The sequence below is a fragment of the Macaca thibetana genome, chromosome 1, assembly GCF_024542745.1.
Source record: "Macaca thibetana thibetana isolate TM-01 chromosome 1, ASM2454274v1, whole genome shotgun sequence".
NCBI lineage: Eukaryota > Metazoa > Chordata > Mammalia > Primates > Cercopithecidae > Macaca > Macaca thibetana.
The window spans coordinates 8064651-8083895 of NC_065578.1; the positions used below are offsets into that span (position 1 = coordinate 8064651).

Consider the following 19245-nt stretch of genomic DNA (forward strand, 5'->3'; position numbering starts at 1 on the left):
TGCAGTACTTATTATTAATATTATTTTTAAATTTCTGCCTCACTTTCAGGACCCCTCTCTTTGCTGAGAGTTTTCCTTTTGTTTAATAAATCCTGTTCTATTCTACTCCCTCTCCACTGTCTGTGTGCCTTATTCTTCTTGGTCGCAGAGCAAGAACTCAGACCTAGCTGCACTAAGGACTAAGAAAACTACAAAGGAAGCAAGAGATTGGAGTGATTGAAGGAAGAGACCATGAGCCAAGGAATGCAGGTGGCCACTAGAAGCTGAAAAATGCAAGGGAACCAAATGGTCCCCTCAGAACCTCTGAAGGAGCCAGCTCTGCCCACACCTTGACTGTAGCCCAATGAAACTGATTCTGAATTTCTGACCTTTAGATTTGTAAGAGAATGAACTTGTGTTGCTTTAAGCCCTGAGTTTTTGGCAATTTGCTACAGCAGCAGGAAACCAATATAGTCCTCTGCTTGCCTAATGGGTCCCTTAGGCATGAGGGGAGGGTGAGGACTCATTATGGATTTGACCAGGAAGGGTAGATTTGACCTGCTTATTGACCAGGGAAGGGTGGAGCTGAAAGACATAAGAACCTGCCTTGCAGATGTAAACTAGGGGTGGAGCATGCTGAAGAGATATAAGCAAGACTCTGGTCTACTCTAGGAAGTAGAAGGTAGTGCCAGCAGGAGATACAAACAGAACATCCAATTCTCGTGGCAGGAGGACGGTGAGTTTGCACAGAGAAGGGGCACAGGATGTTGATGGCAGGCTGAGCTGTAAATATTTTTAGGTATTTGGTTCCTATTTTGCTTATACCTAAATTAATGATAGAAAAGAGGATTTCCACTAGGGTTTTGGTCTGATTGTTTTTGGATGTGGGTTACTGGTACCCAGTGGGGAAGAGGATTGAGACACAGGAGGAGATGCCTGTTGGGAGACACCCCTACCCGACAGGTGCTGAATTCCAGGAGGATGTGTGAGGCTGGAGATGCTCTCTAAGACTGCGAAATTCATCACCAGAAGGCTAGTGAGAGAAAGCAAGGGTACCCCCATGGAGTTGGACCTGACTGTGGCTGGATATTCTGCAAGTGGGTTAGTTCACACAATGACTTACTCATGTTGATGCTCCATTTATATGGATATAGCTGAAAGTCAGAAAGGAAATAGAAATCTGTGAGTTTAGCATCGAAATGCCGAAGGCATGTCAGAGTGTGTGTACTTTAGGTAAAGGACAGTCTCTGGGCTGTTGACTTAGCTCTCTCCATTCTTCTTGTATATGTAATTCTAAGAAGTGTGGTCATCTGGTTTCTGCCAAACAGATGAGGAAGCCAGGAGATGAGAATGGACAGAGAGACAACCCTCAGAGGCAACAGCTGGAAGCCTATGTTAGAAATGCTAACAGTGGGCCGGGCACGGTGCCTCACACCTGTAATCCCAGCACTTTGGGAGGCCAAGGCAGGTGGATTACCTGAGGTCAGGAATTCGAGACCAGCCTGACCAACATGGTGAAACCCTGTCTCTACTAAAAATACAAAAATTAGCCAGGCATGGTGGCAGGCGCCTGTAAACCCAGCTACTTGGGAGGTTGAGGTCAGAGAATCACTTGAACCTGGGCAGTGGAGGTTGCGGTGAGCTGAGATCATGCCATTGCACTCCAGCCTGGGCAACAAGAGTGAAACTCCATCTCAAAAGAAAGAAAGAAGGAAAGAAGGAGAGAAGGAAGGAAGGAAGGAAGGAAGGAAGGAAGGAAGGAAGGAAAGCAAGCAAAGCAAGCAAGCAAGCAAGAAAGAAAGGGAAATGCTAACAATGAAAAAACAAATCAATACACACACAATAGTACCTCCAGCTGCTCCTGCCACTCAGCCCTTCCCAAGAACTTCCCAATCTCCCTACAATCCACCAATCCAGGGTTAACTCCTGGCAGAGCAGGGAGCTTCCAGACTCTCTTCCACACCAAGTCTGGCTTCTGTTGTGATTGGTTATGCCCCGGCCCTATGGATACCCGTGAGCATAGATGTGCATTACTTTAGTAATCAATTAAGTTAGCTAACTTTCCCCTCTCAATACCTGGTAAAAGAAATCCAAAAACATCATAGTTAGGGGTCTTTTCTTTTCTCTCTCTCTTTCTTTCTTTCTTTCTTTCTTTCTTTCTTTCTTTCTCTCTCTCTCTTTCTTTCTTTCTTTTTGAGACGACAGAGCCTCCTTCCTGAGCCTCCCAAGTAGCTGGAATCACAGGCACATGCCACCATGCCTGGCTAATTTTTGTATTTTTAGTAGAGGCGGGGTTTCACCATGTTGGCCAGGCTGGTCTCGAACTCCTGACCTCAGGTGATATGCCCCCCGCCCCTTGGCCTCTCAAAGTGCTGGGATTCCAGGTGTGAGCCACTGTGCCTGACCGGGGTCGTTTCTTGCCCGGAGAATTATATATATATATATGTTATAGGCCCAGCGGACATCAATATATTACAATGCAGGAGAATAACTGATGTTCATATTAGTGGAACTCAGTCATTAAGAAAAGTTTAATAACATTCAGTTTTATCTATTTAAAAATGTACCATGCATTTTAGAGGTTTTAATCATTTTGGTGCTTACAAAGGATTGAGCCTGTAACCATCAGAACTCACTTGTTCAGAGTGACTCATTCTTCAGGATGAGCTCACACTCCTGCATGAAACAGAACAATAGCCTTTGTGTGTTACTTACAGCCAAAATATGCATATTCTTGTGTAGCCAGACTCATTCTTTTTTGTTTGTTTGTTTCTTTGTTTTTATTGTTGTTTTTGAGACAGAGTCTCGCTGTGTTGCCCAGGCTGGAGTGCAATGGCACGATCTCAGTTCACTGCAACCTCTGCCTCCCGGGTTCAAGTGATTCTTGTGACTCGGCCTCCTAAGTAGCTGGAATTACAGGCACACACCATCATGCCCGGCTAATTTTTGTATTTTTAGTAGAGACGGGGTTTCACCATGTTGTCCAGGCTGGTCTTGAACTCCTGACATCAGGTGATTCACCCACCTCGGCCTCCCAAAGTGCTGGGATTACAGGTGTGAGCCACCGCGCCTGGCCCACCAGACTCATTCTTTTATGCTGGTCCTGTGCAGCCTGGGCTAATGGTGCCTCCCTAGTCATTGGTTCATCATCTGTCCTTGCTCACCTGGGCTGACAGTGCTTCCCTGCTCACCTGGGCTGACAGTGCTTCCCTGCTCACCTGGGCTGATGGTGCCTTCTTGCCCACCTGGACTGGCCATGCCGCCCTGCCCCCTTCTTTTTCCTTGCCTCAGTGGGCCTTATCAAGGGGCAGTGGTAGAACCAAGGAAGAACAAAGGCTCCTTTCTCCCTTTGACCTTATGTTGTAATAATGATACGCTTGTCAACTCATCTCGGACAGCCAATCCAACCATAGGCCCTAGAAAAATAGGAGTTTAGAATTAAAAAAACAACCTTGATCAGCCAAGGATGTGGTTGGATGAAGGCAGAAGGAAGCTCATAGCATAGAGAGACTCACTAAAAATAAAAGCAACAAAAACAGAGCGGACATAGGGCATGCACCTGTTGTCCCAGCTACTTGGAGAGGACGAAGTGGGGGGAGGTTGCTGAGGCAGGAGGATCACCTGAGTCCTGGGAGGCTGCAGTGAGCCATGATTGCACCACTGCACTCCAGCCTGGGCAACAGAGTGAGACTGTGTCTCAACAAAGAAAACAAAACCCAAAAAACAAAAACAAAAACCCACCACCACCACCACCAACAAAAGCAAACCCGAACAAACAACGTGTCTTCCAAATCCAAGAAGACTCACGTTCAAAGGTGATGGAAAATTTCAGGGTTGAAGTAGACAAGGAGTCAGAAAATAGGCAACCCTACTTACCATACCCGATTCTGGGTCCAGCATGTCCTTGGCAGGGTGCTGCACGGTGAAGGGACGTGAGTGACCCTCTCTCTAGAAATGTGCCCTCGCTGGCAGATGGCCTTGCTACTCCAAGAGTCCATCATCTGATCTGACCCCCTTATTGCCTTAATCACTCACTTTCACACCAATTCTCAACACCAGCCAGGTCAACAGGTTGCCAGCCAGCCCAGGCTCTTGCCTGAGCGAAAGACAGGCAGAACCAGGGCAAAGCGTCAGATGTGATGGGTGGATACGCTGCACAGCAGTTCTGCGGCAGGGCTGCTGTCATCATAGCCACACAGATGCAGTATGTGCACTGTGTTTTAAGGAGCTGTGTGAGGCAAGGAAAGTCCCAGGGCCCTCCTGGGAAGCCAGCCCCAAATGCCTGCGGCAGGGCAGTGAGACCCATGGGGCTGGGAGCTGCCAGGAGTGGTGGGCCCTCTCCATTTCACTGTGCTCTTCACGGAGCACTCCTCTCTCTGACTCTCCAGGGCCCTTTCCTTCCTCCCTCCCTCTCTGGGCAGTCTTCCCCTCCCCCGTGGCCCAGGCTTTTTCTGAGCTCCTTCCTGCTCCAGTCCTCCTCGCCTGGGCTCATCCAGTCCTCCCAGGCTTCCATGACAGCCTGACATTTCAGTCTCTGCCCGTCTGCTGCTCCCTGATTCTTTCTGGGTCTCCCAATTCAGATTCCCAAGAAAAAATTCAGATGACCGAGTTTGTGTTTTCCTGCCAGTTCAATGTCAAGGGTCCCGCCCGGGTTTGTAAAGGGTCTTGCTCTCCTCAGCAGAGGTGGGGGTCTCGTGATTTACAAGGTAGCCCTTTCCCCAGGGCTGGGAGTCAGCAGGTGTGCCTCACTGATTTAGCAAGGACAGGTGAGTGGGTTTCTCATTTTTGCAAAGAAATGGTCCATAAGCTGGAGATTGCAGCATTTTTCCTCCTGTTCCCTCACTAACCAGCTGGGTGGCAATGGTAAGTCACTTCCTTTTCCTGTAAAATGAGGGGTCTGAATAGATGCTAATGCCATTTGCTACACACCAGGCACTGCTCCAACTACTGCAGGCACATTTATTGATGAATTTCCACAAAGGAGGTGCTATCACTAACTCCTTTTAAAGAAAGGAGGTGGGCAGGTGCGGTGGCTCACACCTGTAATCTCAGCACTTTGGGAGCACCAGGCGGAAGAATCGCTTGAGTCCAGGAGTTTGAGGCCAGCCTGAGCAACATGGTGAAAACCTGTATCTACAAAAAATACAAAAATTAGCAGGGCGTAGTGGCATGCGACTCTGGTCCCAGCTACTTGGGAAGCTGAGGCAGGAGGATTGCTTGAGTCCAGGAGAAGTGAGCTGAAATCGTATCACTGCACTCCAGCCTGGGTGACAGAGAGACCCTGTCTCAAAAAAGAAAGAAAGAGAGAAAGAAAAGAAAGAGATAAAGGAAGAAAGCAAGAGGAAAAAAAGAAAAGAAAAGAAAAGAAAAGAAAGGAAAGCTGAGGCACAAAGCACTGAGTAACTTGCCCAAGGTCACACAATTAGCAGGTGGCAGAGATCCGGTCTAGTTTCAGAATTCTTGCCCTTGACCATGCTTTGCTCTCTCTCTGAGATTATTTCAGCTCTTGAGCTTTAGAAATTGAAGTTTCCAGCAAGTTCTTTGCAGCAGCTGATGTTCTCTGTTAAATGACAGCGGGGAGTCTTTGAAATATTCAAGAGAGCCTGGGTTCACTGCTAACATCCTTGTTGTGAAGGCCTGCTGCCGTTTGCCATTCCAGGACCAAGTGGATAATGAGTTAAGCTAGGCTGGGAGGGGGTTCAGCTCCCCACAACAAGGCAGGGGCAGCCCTTTGTGTCCGGCAGCATGGTAGTCCCCGTGCAGGAGCTCCAGCTGCCCTTTGTGTTTGACCTTGTGGAAGGGCATGGGAAACGCTGGCCTGTCAGCAGGCATAAACTCAAAAGTTTCTCCTTCAGCTAGTTTCAGGGACGGTCTAGCCAAGTAGATACACAGGATGAGGTAATCCATGGATCCTGTGAGGGAAGTTGGCTGATTGACTTAGGTGTGCCCAAGTGCCTGTAGGTGTCAGAACAAATCTATGCAGAAACGCGGACGCCCACACCAGCTCGGATGGCCTAAAGGCACGCATTGGAACGTGGCTCATGAGCTGGGACCCGGGATCAACCGCTGGTTTAAGGAGAGGACCGTGAAATGCCCGAACGTGGATTCCAGGCTGTCTCCCCGGGTGCCTGGCTGAGGGCAGCCACGTGTCTGCAGCGGTGGCATGTGTCCACGACTGAGACAGGCAGAGTTTGCAGGCAGCGGTAATCCATCAGCAGTCCCCAGATCTCTAACGTCAGGCGAAAGGGCATAGGAAGTCCCACTGTCCAGGAAAGTCCTTCATCCTGCTTCTCCCCCTGCCTTGGGCCTTTTCCCATTTCCGCGGTCACCTGTCCACAATGGCTGCACTGTGCGGCCCTGCAGGTGCTCCTGACACTGAACAACCAGACCCATGGACTGACCGGATATGAAACTGACGTGGGAGGAGATCAGGCAGGTGCTGGGGCTGCCTGGCCCAACGCACAGAGCCAGAAGGGCTGTTGTGGGGAGGGTGTTATTGTTTTAGTGGGTGCAGCAACGAGTGGCTTAGCCAGTTGGGCGGATCACTTGTAAATTGTTATTTACAGTTTCTGATCCTTTAAAAGAAGAGCTTCGCGGGGATCAGTCTTCATTCCAGATGTGCAGCACCATGAGGGCCCTGGTGCCTCTGTTGTCCCTGTTCCTGCTGGGTGGCCAGGCCCAGCATGGGTCTGACTGGACCTACTCAGGTAAGCCCCTAGCCCCTGCACACTCCCTCAGTTACCCTCACACCCTTACAACAGGACAAGTGCCCTTCTTTTTTTTTTAGACAGAGTCTCACTCTGTTGGCCAGGCTTGAGTACAGTAGCGTGATCTCCGCTCACTGCAACCTCCGCCTCCCGGGTTCAAGTGATTCTCCTGCCTCAGCCTCCCGAGTAGCTGGGATTACAGGCACCTGCCATCATGCCTGGCTAATTTTTGTATTTTTAGTAGAGAGAGGGTTGATCATGTTGCCCAGGCTGGTCTCGAACTCCTGACCTTAGGCGATCTGCCCACCTCCCAAAGTGCTGGGATTACAGGCGTGAGCCAGCACGCCCAGCCAAGACTCCTCCTTTAGGGCATTTCCCAGGATGGCCAGGGAGCCCACCTGCCATCTGTTGGGGATCTGCTCATTGTGGCTTCAGATGTTATCTTTGCAGTGTCTCAGAAGGTATGGAGAACAAGCTGAACTGAAACTTCAAATAAGGAAAAGAAGGAAATAGCTTTCCCCTTCACAAACTCCTGATTTATTTACAGGCTTTTTGCTTTTTTTTTCCACTCACAGTGTTGGCTGGTTCGAAAGCACACTCACTGCTTCTCTTCGTAAAGACATTTGCTTTGTTGGTCTGTGTAAGTGGAAAATAAAGTTCTTAGAAAAGACTCTCGCTAACCTCACGGAAGGTGCTGTGGGGTTTACGAGACCTTCTTTCTTGGAAATTTCATGGTAGGCAGTTTACCTAGAACATCTTGACATAAGAACCCAGTTCCCTTTGGTCTGTGGGAGGCCAAAACCAGACTTTTTTTTTTTTTTTTGAGACAGAGTCTTGCTTTGTTGCCCAAGCTGGAGTTCAGTGGTGCCATCTCGGCTCACTGCAACCTCTGCCTCCTGGGTTCAAGCGATTCTCGTGTCTCAGCCTCCCAAGTAGCTGGAATTACAGGCACTCATCACCATGCCTGGGTAACTTTTGTATTTTTAGTAGAGATGGGGTTTTACCACGTTGGCTAGGCTGGTCTCAAACTTTTGACCTCAAGTGATCTGCCCACCTTGGCCTCCCGGAGTGCTGAGATTACAGGTGTGAGCTACCACACCAGGCCCCAAACCAGACTTTTAAAATGTGAAATGTAAAATCCTGCATTCAGCATGGGTTCTGGTCCACATGTGAGCCAAAGCTAGAAGGCTGTGTCTGTGGGGTGTGTGGACACTAAATGGCCCTTTCCAGGGGCAGTGAGGAGAGCTTCTTCCCGCGTCCCCCTCCTTTCTGTACAGGACCATGGACTGGGGTCCATGAGGAGGCTGGTGGCCACTGGCCGATGCAGGAAGTGAGACAAACATCTGCTTCCTGCAGAGTCCGCCCCAGCTCAGCTGCTCCAGAAGCGTTCCTTCAGGATGAAGGGGATGATCTGTTAAGTCAAGGGCAACGGAATTAGGGACATCCTGGGAGGTTCAGAAAGTCCAGCCAGCTCTGACCAACCGCTGTGTTCCTGAGCACAGTGATCTTACACATGGCAGTGCCTCAGAAGCCTGGGGCATTCTGCTTCACTTGGCCAAGCAGTGCAGGCAGGTGGTTCAGAGGTGAAAGAAGAGAGAATTCAGACAATGAAGTCCTTGTCCTCCCCAGGCTCTGCCCAGCCTCTGAGACAGTGGGCTTCCTGGAAAGCTACTAGGGACTCTGGGAGAGTCACCTGAGCTACTAGGGACTCTGGGAGAGTCACCTGAGCTACTAGGGACTCTGGGAGAGTCATCTCTCAGTCATCTCTCAGGGACACCTGAGAGATGTTCCAGTATTGACAGTGGCCTGGGCCAAAGCATCTTGCTCTGAGAAGGGGTTGTGCTAGAGGCCTCTTGCTTGATTACAAACCAAAAAGCGCTGAGAGGCCCCGGTACAAACACCGTTTTTTTTTTTTTTTTTTTTTTTTGAGAGTTTCACTCTTGTTGCCCAGTCTGGAGTGCAAAGGCACGATCTCGGCTCGCTACAACCTCTGCTTCCTGGGTTCAAGCGATTCTCCTGCCTCAGCCTCTCAGGTAGCTGGGATTAAGGGCTTGTGCCACCACGCCCGGCTGATTGTTTTGGATTTTTAGTAGAGACGGGGTTTCTCCATGTTTGTCAGAGTGGTCTCGAACTTCCGACCTCAGGTGATCCGCCCGCCTCGGCCTCCCAAAGTACGGGGATTACAGGCGTGAGCCACCGCGCCCAGCCACAAACACCTTTCTTAAAACAAGCTGTGTACTCACCACACAGCTACCCCCGCACAGGGAGCAGAGGAGAGATTCTCCATGCCACATGGCTGACACCAAGCTCCACAGCTGGTTGGGGGCCAAGTCACCTATGATAATGACTCACCTATGTTACTCTGTCCCCTATGATTATCAATCCTCTCTGAAAAGATCAACTTTCTCCTTATGAGTTCTAAAAAAGTACTCACTCTGGGTTGTCCTGGAACCTGATGCTTCCCTAGTTTCCCTGAATCCATAAGTGTAGACACCTAGATGGTCTTTACCATCCTGGGAATCCATAAAAGGGGCTGGAGCAAGAAAATAGTGGTGGGGGGTTCCTGCAGCATGGGGAGGTGGGGGCTATGTTCCTGTTGGGGGCATGGAAGGACAATGGGGCCCTTGAGAGGAAATGAGGAAGAGGCCTCAGGAATAGCACAGGAATGGCAAGCCAAGGATCCCTCCATGCATTCATCAGCTGGAAATAAGTCAAAGGAGAGCAAAACGTTCTGTATAAAAGATTCTCAGGCCGGGCACAGTGGCTCACGCCTGTGATCCCAGCACTTTGGGAGGCCAAGGTGGGTGGATCACCTGAGGTCAGGAGTTAGAGACCAGCCTGGCCAACATGGCAAAATCCCGTCTCTAATAAAAACACAAAAATTAGCCAGGAGTGGTGATGCATGCCTGTAATCTCAGCTACTTGGGAGGCTGAGGCAGGAGAAGCTCTTGAATCTGGGAGGCAGAGGTTGCAGTGAGCCAAGATCACACCACTGCACTCCAGTCTGGGTGACAGAGCGAGACCCTGTCTCAAAAAAAAAAAAAAAAAAAAAAAAAAAAAAAAAAGACTTTCATTGATTTCAAAACACTGTCTTGCTCCCAGGGCCAGCAGTTGCCACAGGAAAGTTAGAGGTTAGGACCAAAGCCCCTCAAACACCAGAGTCCTTGGAGTTGACCTCGTTGTCTTTTTGGCCTCCTTCTGGGGGCCCTGCTTCCGCTTTCTGGAAGGTGCCGCCGTGGGTCCCTGCCCAGCGGGCCCTGGCCTCTGGCCCGGTGAGGTTCCTGCAGAGTGGGCTCAGCCAGGCAGCCCCTTGAACTGTCTCTCTCCTGTCTCAGAAGGAGCACTGGACGAAGCGCACTGGCCACAGCACTACCCCGCCTGTGGGGGCCAGAGACAGTCGCCCATCAACCTGCAGAGGACGAAGGTGCGGTACAACCCCGCCTTGAAGGGGCTCAAGCTGACGGGCTATGAGACCCAGGAGGGCGAGTTCCCCATGGTCAACAACGGCCACACAGGTAAGGGGAAGGGGTGGCGAGGGGCTCCAATCCACGGGCAGCCCCTGGCAGCCTGCAGGGGAAGGCAGGCGACACGTGTCCCTGCCAGGAGTGGCTTACACAGAGACACAAAGCATGGCCTCAGAACTGGAGGCCTCGAACATGAGGGTCGAACACGAGGGCTGAGCGGCCTGGAAACCTGGTGGCTCTTCCAGAGAGGGCAGCATCTGTCTTTCCACTCAGCTCCCTGCTGGTCCCTTCCTGCCATGTTATCCTCTTACTCGAGCTCACCCAACCCACGCAGCAGGCGACAGGCAGGACAGGCCGTGCTGCTGAAGCCACCTTTCCCACGGGGACTCTCTGTCCATCAGCTGGGGTCAGCTTTTCCACAGTTCCTATTTCAGTCTATTCAGCTCAAAGCACCTGACAGGTAGGACCAGGGTTTCTCAGAGTTTTAAGAAGGAAGCTCTGGTTTTCTGCTCCCTACAAGAAAGAAGGTGAAGGTCAGACAGAAAAAGCAGGGCCGTGGGGATGCCCCACTTCAGGAATCCAATATGAGCAACTGTTAATTTTTTAAATTTTTTTTTTTTGAGACAGAGTGTCACTATCTTGCCCAGGCTGGAGTGCAGTGGCATGATCTCAGCTCACTGTAGCCTCCACCTCCTGGGTTCAAGCGATTTTCCTGCCTCAGCCTCCTGAGTGGCTGGGATTACAGGCACGCACCACCACGCCCAACTAATTTTTTTTTTGTATTTTTAGTAGAGACAGGGCTTTCACCATGTTGGCCAGGCTGGTCTGGAACTCCTGACCTCAAAGTTATCTGCCCACCTCAGCCTCCCAAAGTGCTGGGATTACAGGCACGAGCTACCACGCCTGGCCTGGAAACTGAAATCTGTGCTTTACTTGTACAGAACATCCTCCTGATTTTCCAAGTTGGCTCGACTCCTCTGAGCCTCATGACCACCCCAGGAGGGGGCATTTTTCAGGCAGGAAGTCTGAGGCCTCAGGAGGTCGAGGGACTCACCCAAGGCTACACAGTGTCTGACGGCCAAGATGGGCTCACACCCCCAGATGTCAGGTTTCTTGGCCACATCCTTCTTAGGTATTGCACTCTCTCACTCCTGCCTGGGTCGAGACAGTTCCCTGCCTGCCACACAGCAATACAACAGTCACCGGACTTGGCCAGGCATGGTGGCTCACACCTGCAAACCCAGTACTTTAGGAGGCTGAGGTGGGAGGATCACTTGAGGTCAAAGTTTGAGACGAGCCTGGGCAACTTGGTGAGACTCCATCTCTACAAAAAATCAAAACGTTAGCCAGGAGTGGTGGTGAGTGCCTGTAGTCCCAGCTACTTGGGAGGCTGAGGTGGGAGGATTACTTGAGCCTGGGAGTTTAAGGTTGTGGTGAGCCGAGATCACCACTGTACTTGAACCTGGGCAACAGAGCGAGACCCTGTTTTTTTTTTTTTTAAAAAAAAAAAGGGTCACAGGACTTAGTTTTCTTATCTTGAACCTGGGCAACAGAGCGAGACCCTGTTTCTTTAAATAAATAAATTAAAAAAAGAAAGGTCACAGGACTTAGTTTTCTTATCTTGCACAATCAAGAAAATAAAACTGGCCTGGTGAGATGGCTCATACCTGTAATCTCAGCACTTTGGGAGCCCGAGGTGGGCAGATCACCTGAGGTCAGGAGTTCGAGACTAGCCTGGCCAACATGGTGAAACGTTGTCTCTACTAAAAATACCAAAATTGGTTGGGCGTGGTGGCGTGTGCCTGTAATCCCAGCTACTCGGAAGGCTGAGGCAGGAGAACTCGGAACCCAGGAGGCGGAGGTTGCAGTGAGCCAAGATCATGCCATTATACTCCAGCCTGGGCAACAAGAGCAAAACTCCACCTCAGAAAAAAAAAAAAAAAGAAAGAAAAAAAGAAAGAAAACCAATTGTCCTTTATAGGACTGGTGAAAGTAGCAAATTGGAGAATGAAGCTTTGTCTGTAAAAGGACTCAGGTTTATGTGGCCAAGAGCCCTGAAATACACAAAGAATGAACAAAAGCTTCATTTTCATTATAACATCAAGCTCTTGTTTCCAAAATTACTCTCGGACGCTTCCAGATTGGCAGGCTGAACTCTTCCTCCTCTCCTTGTCCTCTCCTTTTTTTTTTTTTTTTTTTTTTTTTTGAACGGAGTTAGGCTGGAGTGCAGTGGCCGGATCTCAGCTCACTGCAAGCTCTACCTCCCGGGTTTTTATTGCCTCAGCCTCCCGAGTAGCCGGGACTACAGGCGCCCGCCACCTCTAGTTTTTTTTTTGTATTTTTTAGTAGAGACGGGGTTTCACCATCCAGGATGGTCTCGAACTTGACCTCGTGATCCGCCCGTCTCGGCTTGCTGGGATTAAGGCTTGAGCCCCGCGCCCGGCCTGTCCTCTCCTTGTGGAGAAAGGGTGAAGCACAAAGGCCAAAGGCAGTGGCTTTGTTCACCCTCCCTGGACAGCGGGCGGGAAGCAATCAGTGATGGAGGGATCTCCACGGGCAGCCCCTGCTGAGTGCGGGGTTCGTGCTGAGGGCCCGGGAGAGGGAAGGCATAAGGAAGAGAAGAGCCCAGCTTCCCAAGGGGCTTGCAGTGGCTCGCTCCTCCCAATTTCCAGAGGACCCTGTCCTTTCTTCCTTTGGGGCTGTGCTCAAATTTCTGTGGTCTAGAAGCCTGTTCCTTTGGGGTTCTCACCTCACACGACAGCATGCCGGACATTAGAGTGGACCCAAAGTTCACGTTAATTATATATATATTTTTTTAAAATTTTCTTTTGAGACGGTGTCTTGCTCTGTTGCCCCAGCTGGAATGCAGTGGTGCAATCTTGGCTCACTGAAACCTCCACTTCCCAGATTCAAGCGATTCTCCTGCCTCAGCCTCCCCAGTAGCTGGGACTACAGGCGTGTGCCACCATGCCCACCTAATTTTTGTATTTTTAGTAGAGATGGGGTTTTGTCATATTGGCCAGGCTGGTCTCGAACTCCTTACCTCAAGTGATCCACCCATCTCAGCCTCCCAAAGTGCTAGAATTATAGGCATGAGCCACCGTGACTGGCCATAATTCTATTTTTTGATGTAAAGGGTTTTTTTCTGAGATGGATCTGTCACCCAGGCTGGAATGCAGTGGCATGATCTTGGCTCACTGCAACCTCTGCCTCCTAGGGTCAAGCAATTCTCATGCCTCAGCCTCCTGAGTAGCTGGGATTACAGGTGTGTGCCACCACTCCCAGCTAATTTTTGTATTTTTTGTAGAGATGGGGTTTCAGTATGTTCACCAGGCTGGTCTTGAACTCCTGGCCTCAAGTGATCCACTAACCTTGGCCTCTCAAAGTGTTGAGATTACAGGCGTGAGCCACTGCACCTGGCCTGATATAAAGTATTTTGAAAGATTTTTATAATTTAGCTTTTGAAGTTATTTGGCTATATTGCCACTGGCTACTTTTCAGCAAGCTCCAGGCACATTCAGGAATTCTACTGAAGGGGAAAAAAAAATAACCTACAAACTTTGATTCTAATGAGAGTTTGATGAATACTAAGCTTAACAATAAAGTTGACGTGATGTATTAAAGATTTGTTGATTTTTGGTTTTGCAAGATTCTTTTATTTGAGACGAAATCTTGCCCTATCGCCCAGGCTGGAGCGGGGTGGCACGACCTCGGCTCACTGCAACCTCTGCCTCCCTGGTTCAATTGATTCCCCTGCCTCAGCCTTCCCAGTAGCTGGGATTACAGGCACGTGCCACCACGCCTGGCTAATTTTTGCATTTCTAGTACAGATGGGGTTTCACCATGTTGGCCAGGCTGGTCTCGAACTCCTGACCTCGAGTGATCCACCTCCCAAAGTGCTGGGATTACAGGCATGAGCCATCACGCCTAGTCAGGTTTTGACAGGTTTCTAATCACATGTATCGAGCAATCGTTTCAGTGTCATGAAAACCCTGTGGTCCACCTGTTTCATCTCCCCCTTCCTTCCTAAACCCTGGCAATCACTGATCTTTTTATTTGACCTATAGTTTTTCTTTTTCCAAAATGTCACATAGTTGGAATCATACAGCATGCAGCCTTTTCACACTGGCTTCTTTCACTGAGTAATATGCATTTAAGGTTCCTCCATGTCTTTTCATGGCTTGATAGCTCATTTCTTTTTAGTGCTGAATATTCTATTGCCTGGATGAACCACAGTTTATCCATTCCCCTATCCAAAGACATCTGGGTTGCTTCTCAGTTTTGGCAGTTATGAATAAAGCTGTTATAAAACCTGTGTGCAGGCCAGGCATGGTGGCTCATGCCTCTAACCCTAGCACTTTGAGAGGCTAAGGTGGGAGCATCACTTGAGCCCAGGAATTCGAGACCAGCCTGGGCAATGTAGTGAGACCTACAAAAGTAATCAAAAAATTAGCCTGGCATGGTGGCTCAAACATACAGTCCTAGCTACTTAGGAGGTTGAGGTGCGAGGCTCGCTTGAGCCTGGGAGGTCAAGGCTGCAGTGAGCTATGATTGCACCACTACACTCCAGCCTGGGTGACAGCAAGACCTTCTCTCAATCAATCAATCAGTCAATTCCATGTGCAGGTTTGTGTGTTTTCAATTCATGTGGGTAAATACCAAGAGCTTGCTTGATTGTATAGTAATGTCAGAGGCGTTTGAACCAGACTGACCCATCTTTTACAGGGGGTGGGTAAAATAAGGCTGAGACTTACTGGACTGCACTCCTGGGAGGTTAAGGCATTCTAAGTCACAGGATGAAAGAGGAGGTTGGCACAAGACACAGGTCATAAATCTTGCTGATAAAACAGGTTGCAATAAAGAAGCCCAACAAATCCTACCAAAATCAAGATGGCCACGAGAGTGACCTCTGGTCGTCCTCACTGCTATACTCCAACTAGCACCATGACAGTTTACAGATGACATGGCAACGTCAGGAAGTTACCCTATATGGTCTAAAAAGGGGAGACATGAATAATCCACCTCTTGTTTAGCATATAATTAAGACATAACCATAAAAATGGGCAACCAGCTGCCCTTGGGGCTGCTCTGCCTATGGAGCAGCCATTTTTTATTCCACTACTTCCTTTTTTTTTTTTTTTTTTTTTTGGAGACACGCTGTTGCCCAGGCTGGAATCTTGCTCACTGAGGCTGGGTTCAGTACAGTGGTGCGCCCCGGCTAATTTTTTTGTATTTTTTAGTAGAGACGGGGTTTCACTTGATCCGCCCCCTCGCAACCTCTGCCTCCACCGCGCCCGGCCACTTCAAGTACAGTGGTGCTATCTTGGCTCCCTGCAACCTCTGCCTCCGGTTCAAGTGATTCTCGTGCCTCGCCTCTCAAGTAGCTGGGATTACAGGCGTGCACCATCATGCCCCCGTTAAGTTTTAGTAGAGACGAGGTTTCGCCATGTTGGCCAGGCTGGTCTTGAACTCCTGACCTCAAGTGATCTACCTGCCTCGGCCTCCCAAAGTGCTGGGATTGCAGGCATGAGCCACCGCGCCTGGCCTATTCCTTTACTTTCTTAATAAACTTGCTTTCACGTTATTCTGTGGACTCACCCCAAATTCTTTCTTGTGTGAGATCCAAGAACCTTCTCTTGGGGTCTGGATCGGGACCCCTTTTTGGTACCATATAGACCAAGTTGGAAAGAATGGACGTTGAAATAGTATTAAGTCTTCCTATCTGTGAACATGGAATATTTCTCCACTTATTTAGTTCTTCCTGATTTATTTCATTAGTTTTATGATTTTCTGTATATAGATTTTGTCCATATTTTTGGGCAATTTTTGTATTTTTAGTAGAGACGAGGTTTCTCCATTTTGGCTAGGCTGGTCTTGAACCCTTGACCTCAGGTGCTCTGCCTGCCTTGGCCTTCCAAATTACTAGGATTACAGGCATGAGCTGCTAGGCCTGGCCTCCTCATTTTAAAATTAAATTTAAATTAGATTCAACATTTCAATAAAGAGAAATTCAAATTGAAACACAGGCTGTTGAGACACACAAATTGCTACAAAATTTCTAAAACTAACTCCCAATTGATCTGTTTTGCTGTAGACTAGTAACAGTTGGTAGGCCGGCACTGATCCATTAATACATATTGCCCAGGTGTAGTGGCTTTCCTATAATCCCAGCACTTTGAGAGGCCAAGGCAGGCAGATTGCTTGAGCCCAGGAGTTTGAGACCAGCCTGGGCAACATGGTGAAATTCTGTCTTTACAAATAAACTTAAAAATTAGCTGGACATGGTGGTGTGTGCCTGTAGTCCTATCTACTTGAAGGGCCGAGGCAGGAGGATTGTTTGAGCCTGGGAGGTAGAGGCTGCGGTGAGCTGAGGTCACGCCACTGCACTCCAGCCTGGGTGACAGAGTAAGACCCTGTCTCAACAACAACAAAATATATATTTAAATTTTCCAAAATACATTTGATAGGCTCCAGAAAAGCTTAAATGCCTGAGGTATTGGGCCTCTAGTGTTCAGTGTTTTCTTAATATATACTATTTTCTTAATAATTGCTATTGGCTACTTCTTTTATGAAGTTACTTGAAGATACAGATAATCGTGTATTCATCTTTTCATCACGGTACTTCCCACAGATCCTGACAGAGCAAATTCAAAATGTTCACTGAATGGTGCATTTGAGCAGAAAAGACCTGAATATAAAAGGATAAGTCCTCAAACAGGCACCCATGAGTGACGCAGAATTCTACACAGGTTTTGATTTTTTAATGCTCCACGGGGAGGCAGGAGGCTGGTTGTTCCTTTCTCTTTTTCAATTTTATTTATTTATTTTTGAGATGTAGTCTCACTCTGTCGCCCTGGTTGGAATGCAATGGCCGTGATCTTGGCTCACTGTAAGCTCTGCCTCCTGGGTTCAAGCGATTCTCCTGCCTCAGCCTCCCGAGTAGCTGGGATTACAGGTTCGCACCACCATGCCCGACTAATTTTTGTATTTTTAGTAGAGACGGGGTTTCTCCATGTTGGCCAGGCTGGACTCGAACTCTAGACCTCAAGTGATCTGCCCTCCTTGACCGCCCAAAGTGCTGGGATTACAGGTGTGAACCACTGTGCCCGGCCTCAACTTCTAGTGAAATAGCTTTTCACTAGAAAAATTTCAAAAGTAGTACAGAGATTTTCCACATGCTCTTTGCCCACTTCCCCTAACACTAATATCTTATAACCATAGTACAATTATTATTATTATTATTATTATTTTGGAGATGGAGTCTCATTCTGTTGCCCAGGCTGGAGTGCAGTGGCACAATCTTGTCTCACTGCAACCTCTGCCTCCCAGGTTCAAGCAATTCTACTGCCTCAGCCTCCTGAGTAGCTGGGATTACAGGCATGCACCACCATGCCTGGCTACTTTTTTTTTTTTTTAGTAGAGACAGGGTTTCTCCATGTTGGTCAGGCTGGTCTCGAACCCCCAACCTCAGGTGATCTGCCCATCTCGGCCTCCCAAAGTGCTGGGATTACAGGTGTGAGCCACCACGCCTGGCCACCATGGTACAATTATTATTGAATTTAAATGATATAACACAGTTAACTCCAGACCTCATTTGAATGACATGACTTTCTCACTCCTATATTTTTCTGGTCCAGGGTCTAACCCAGGATTCCACATTGCACTTCGCTGTCAGGTCTCTTTAAGTCTCTTCCAATCTCAGTCAGTTTCTCAGTCTTTGACTTCCACGACCTTGACAGTTTGCTGATTGTTTCTTGAGCACAGCAAATTCTTGGATTATGTGGCTTTTCTCTTCTGATAAGAAACTGGTTACATTGGGTTCCCATAAAGGGGAGCAGCCTCTTCTGGAAGTTGAGTTGATTTGCAGATCTGGAAGTTTCAGCCAGTTGACTTTTGGGAACAGCCAGTTAACTTTTGGCCTTGCCTTTTCAAAAGCACAGCGATGGCCAGGTGCGGTGGCTCATGCCTATAATTCCAGCACTTTGGGAGGCTGAGGTGGGTGGATCACCTGAGGTCAGGAATTCAAGACCAGCCTGGCCGACATGGTGGAAACCTGTCTACACTAAAAATACAAAAAGTAGCCAGGCATGGTGGCGGGTGCCTGTAATTCCAGCTACTGGGGAGACTGAGGCAGGAGAATCGCTTGAACCCAGGAAGCAGTGAGCTGAAATCTCACCGTTGCACTCCAGCCTGGGCGACAAGAGCAAACTCTGTCTAAAAAAAAAAAAAAAGCACAGCAACAGGCTCAGGTTTGTGGCTCTTTTCCAACTGGGCCTGTGTGGGCCTGTCAGTGTAACCAGAAGTAACACATTCTGTCTCCCGGGGGCTGTGTTTTGGGGAAATTGTGAGGACCTCTCTCATTTCTTCTGTGGTGCTGACTGTCCATTTAGGGAGCTCTGCTCGGGTCCTCAGTTCCTCAGCTCCCATCCGCTTTTAGCATTGCTGACCTTGCATGCCTCTTTTTCTTGCAAGCATTGATTTTTGAGGCCAGCCACATCTCAAGCTCTAAATACCAAGCACTTGTTCTGCCAAACGGCCGGTGAAAACCTTTCAGGCCAGATTACTGCGTTACAGCACATTACGTTATGAATTTAATCATAGCTCCCTGCTCCTTTAGACAATTTGGAAAGGAAGAAGGGGGGCATCTGACGGGTTTTAAATACCTCATATTTGCTGTCTTTTAAGAAAATGTTCTTGTTTACAGCCACCACTGATGACTTTAAATAGGAAGATCTTGCCGGGCATGGTGGCTCATGCCTATAATCCCAGCACTTTGGGGGGCTGAGGAGGTCGGATCATTTGAGGTCAGGAGTTCGAGACCAGCCTGGCCAATATGGTGAAACCCCGTCTCTACTAAAAATACAAAAATTGGCCGGGCGTGGTGGCATATTCCTGTAATCTCAGCTACTGGGAAGCCTGAGGCAGGAGAATCGCTTGAACCCAGGAGGCAGAGGTTGCAGCGAGCCTAGATCATGCCACTGCACTCCAGTCTGGGTGACAGTAAGATTCTGCCTCTAAATAAATAAATGAATAAATAAATAAATAAATGGGAAGAGCTTGCTCATGAGACACATGCTGCCTGGCCGTTTCCAATG

The 19245-nt window shown here is 48.8% G+C and overlaps 1 protein-coding gene across 4 annotated transcripts in view; it reads left to right on the forward strand.

Moving 5' to 3' along the window:
* Window positions 1–667: 667 nt before the first annotated feature.
* Window positions 668–19245, forward strand: part of CA6 (carbonic anhydrase 6) — a 39232-nt gene continuing 20654 nt past the window's right edge. For 2 of the 4 annotated variants that reach the window (XM_050788822.1, XM_050788805.1), the window contains exons 1-3: window positions 672–715; window positions 6546–6686; window positions 10022–10201. In XM_050788822.1, the coding sequence (XP_050644779.1) occupies window positions 6596–6686; window positions 10022–10201 (271 nt within the window). In that variant the 5' untranslated portion in view covers window positions 672–715; window positions 6546–6595. Of the gene's footprint in view, window positions 716–6545; window positions 6687–10021; window positions 10202–19245 lie in introns of all 4 variants that reach the window. The other 2 variants (XM_050788816.1, XM_050788820.1) reach the window with 2 other exon arrangements.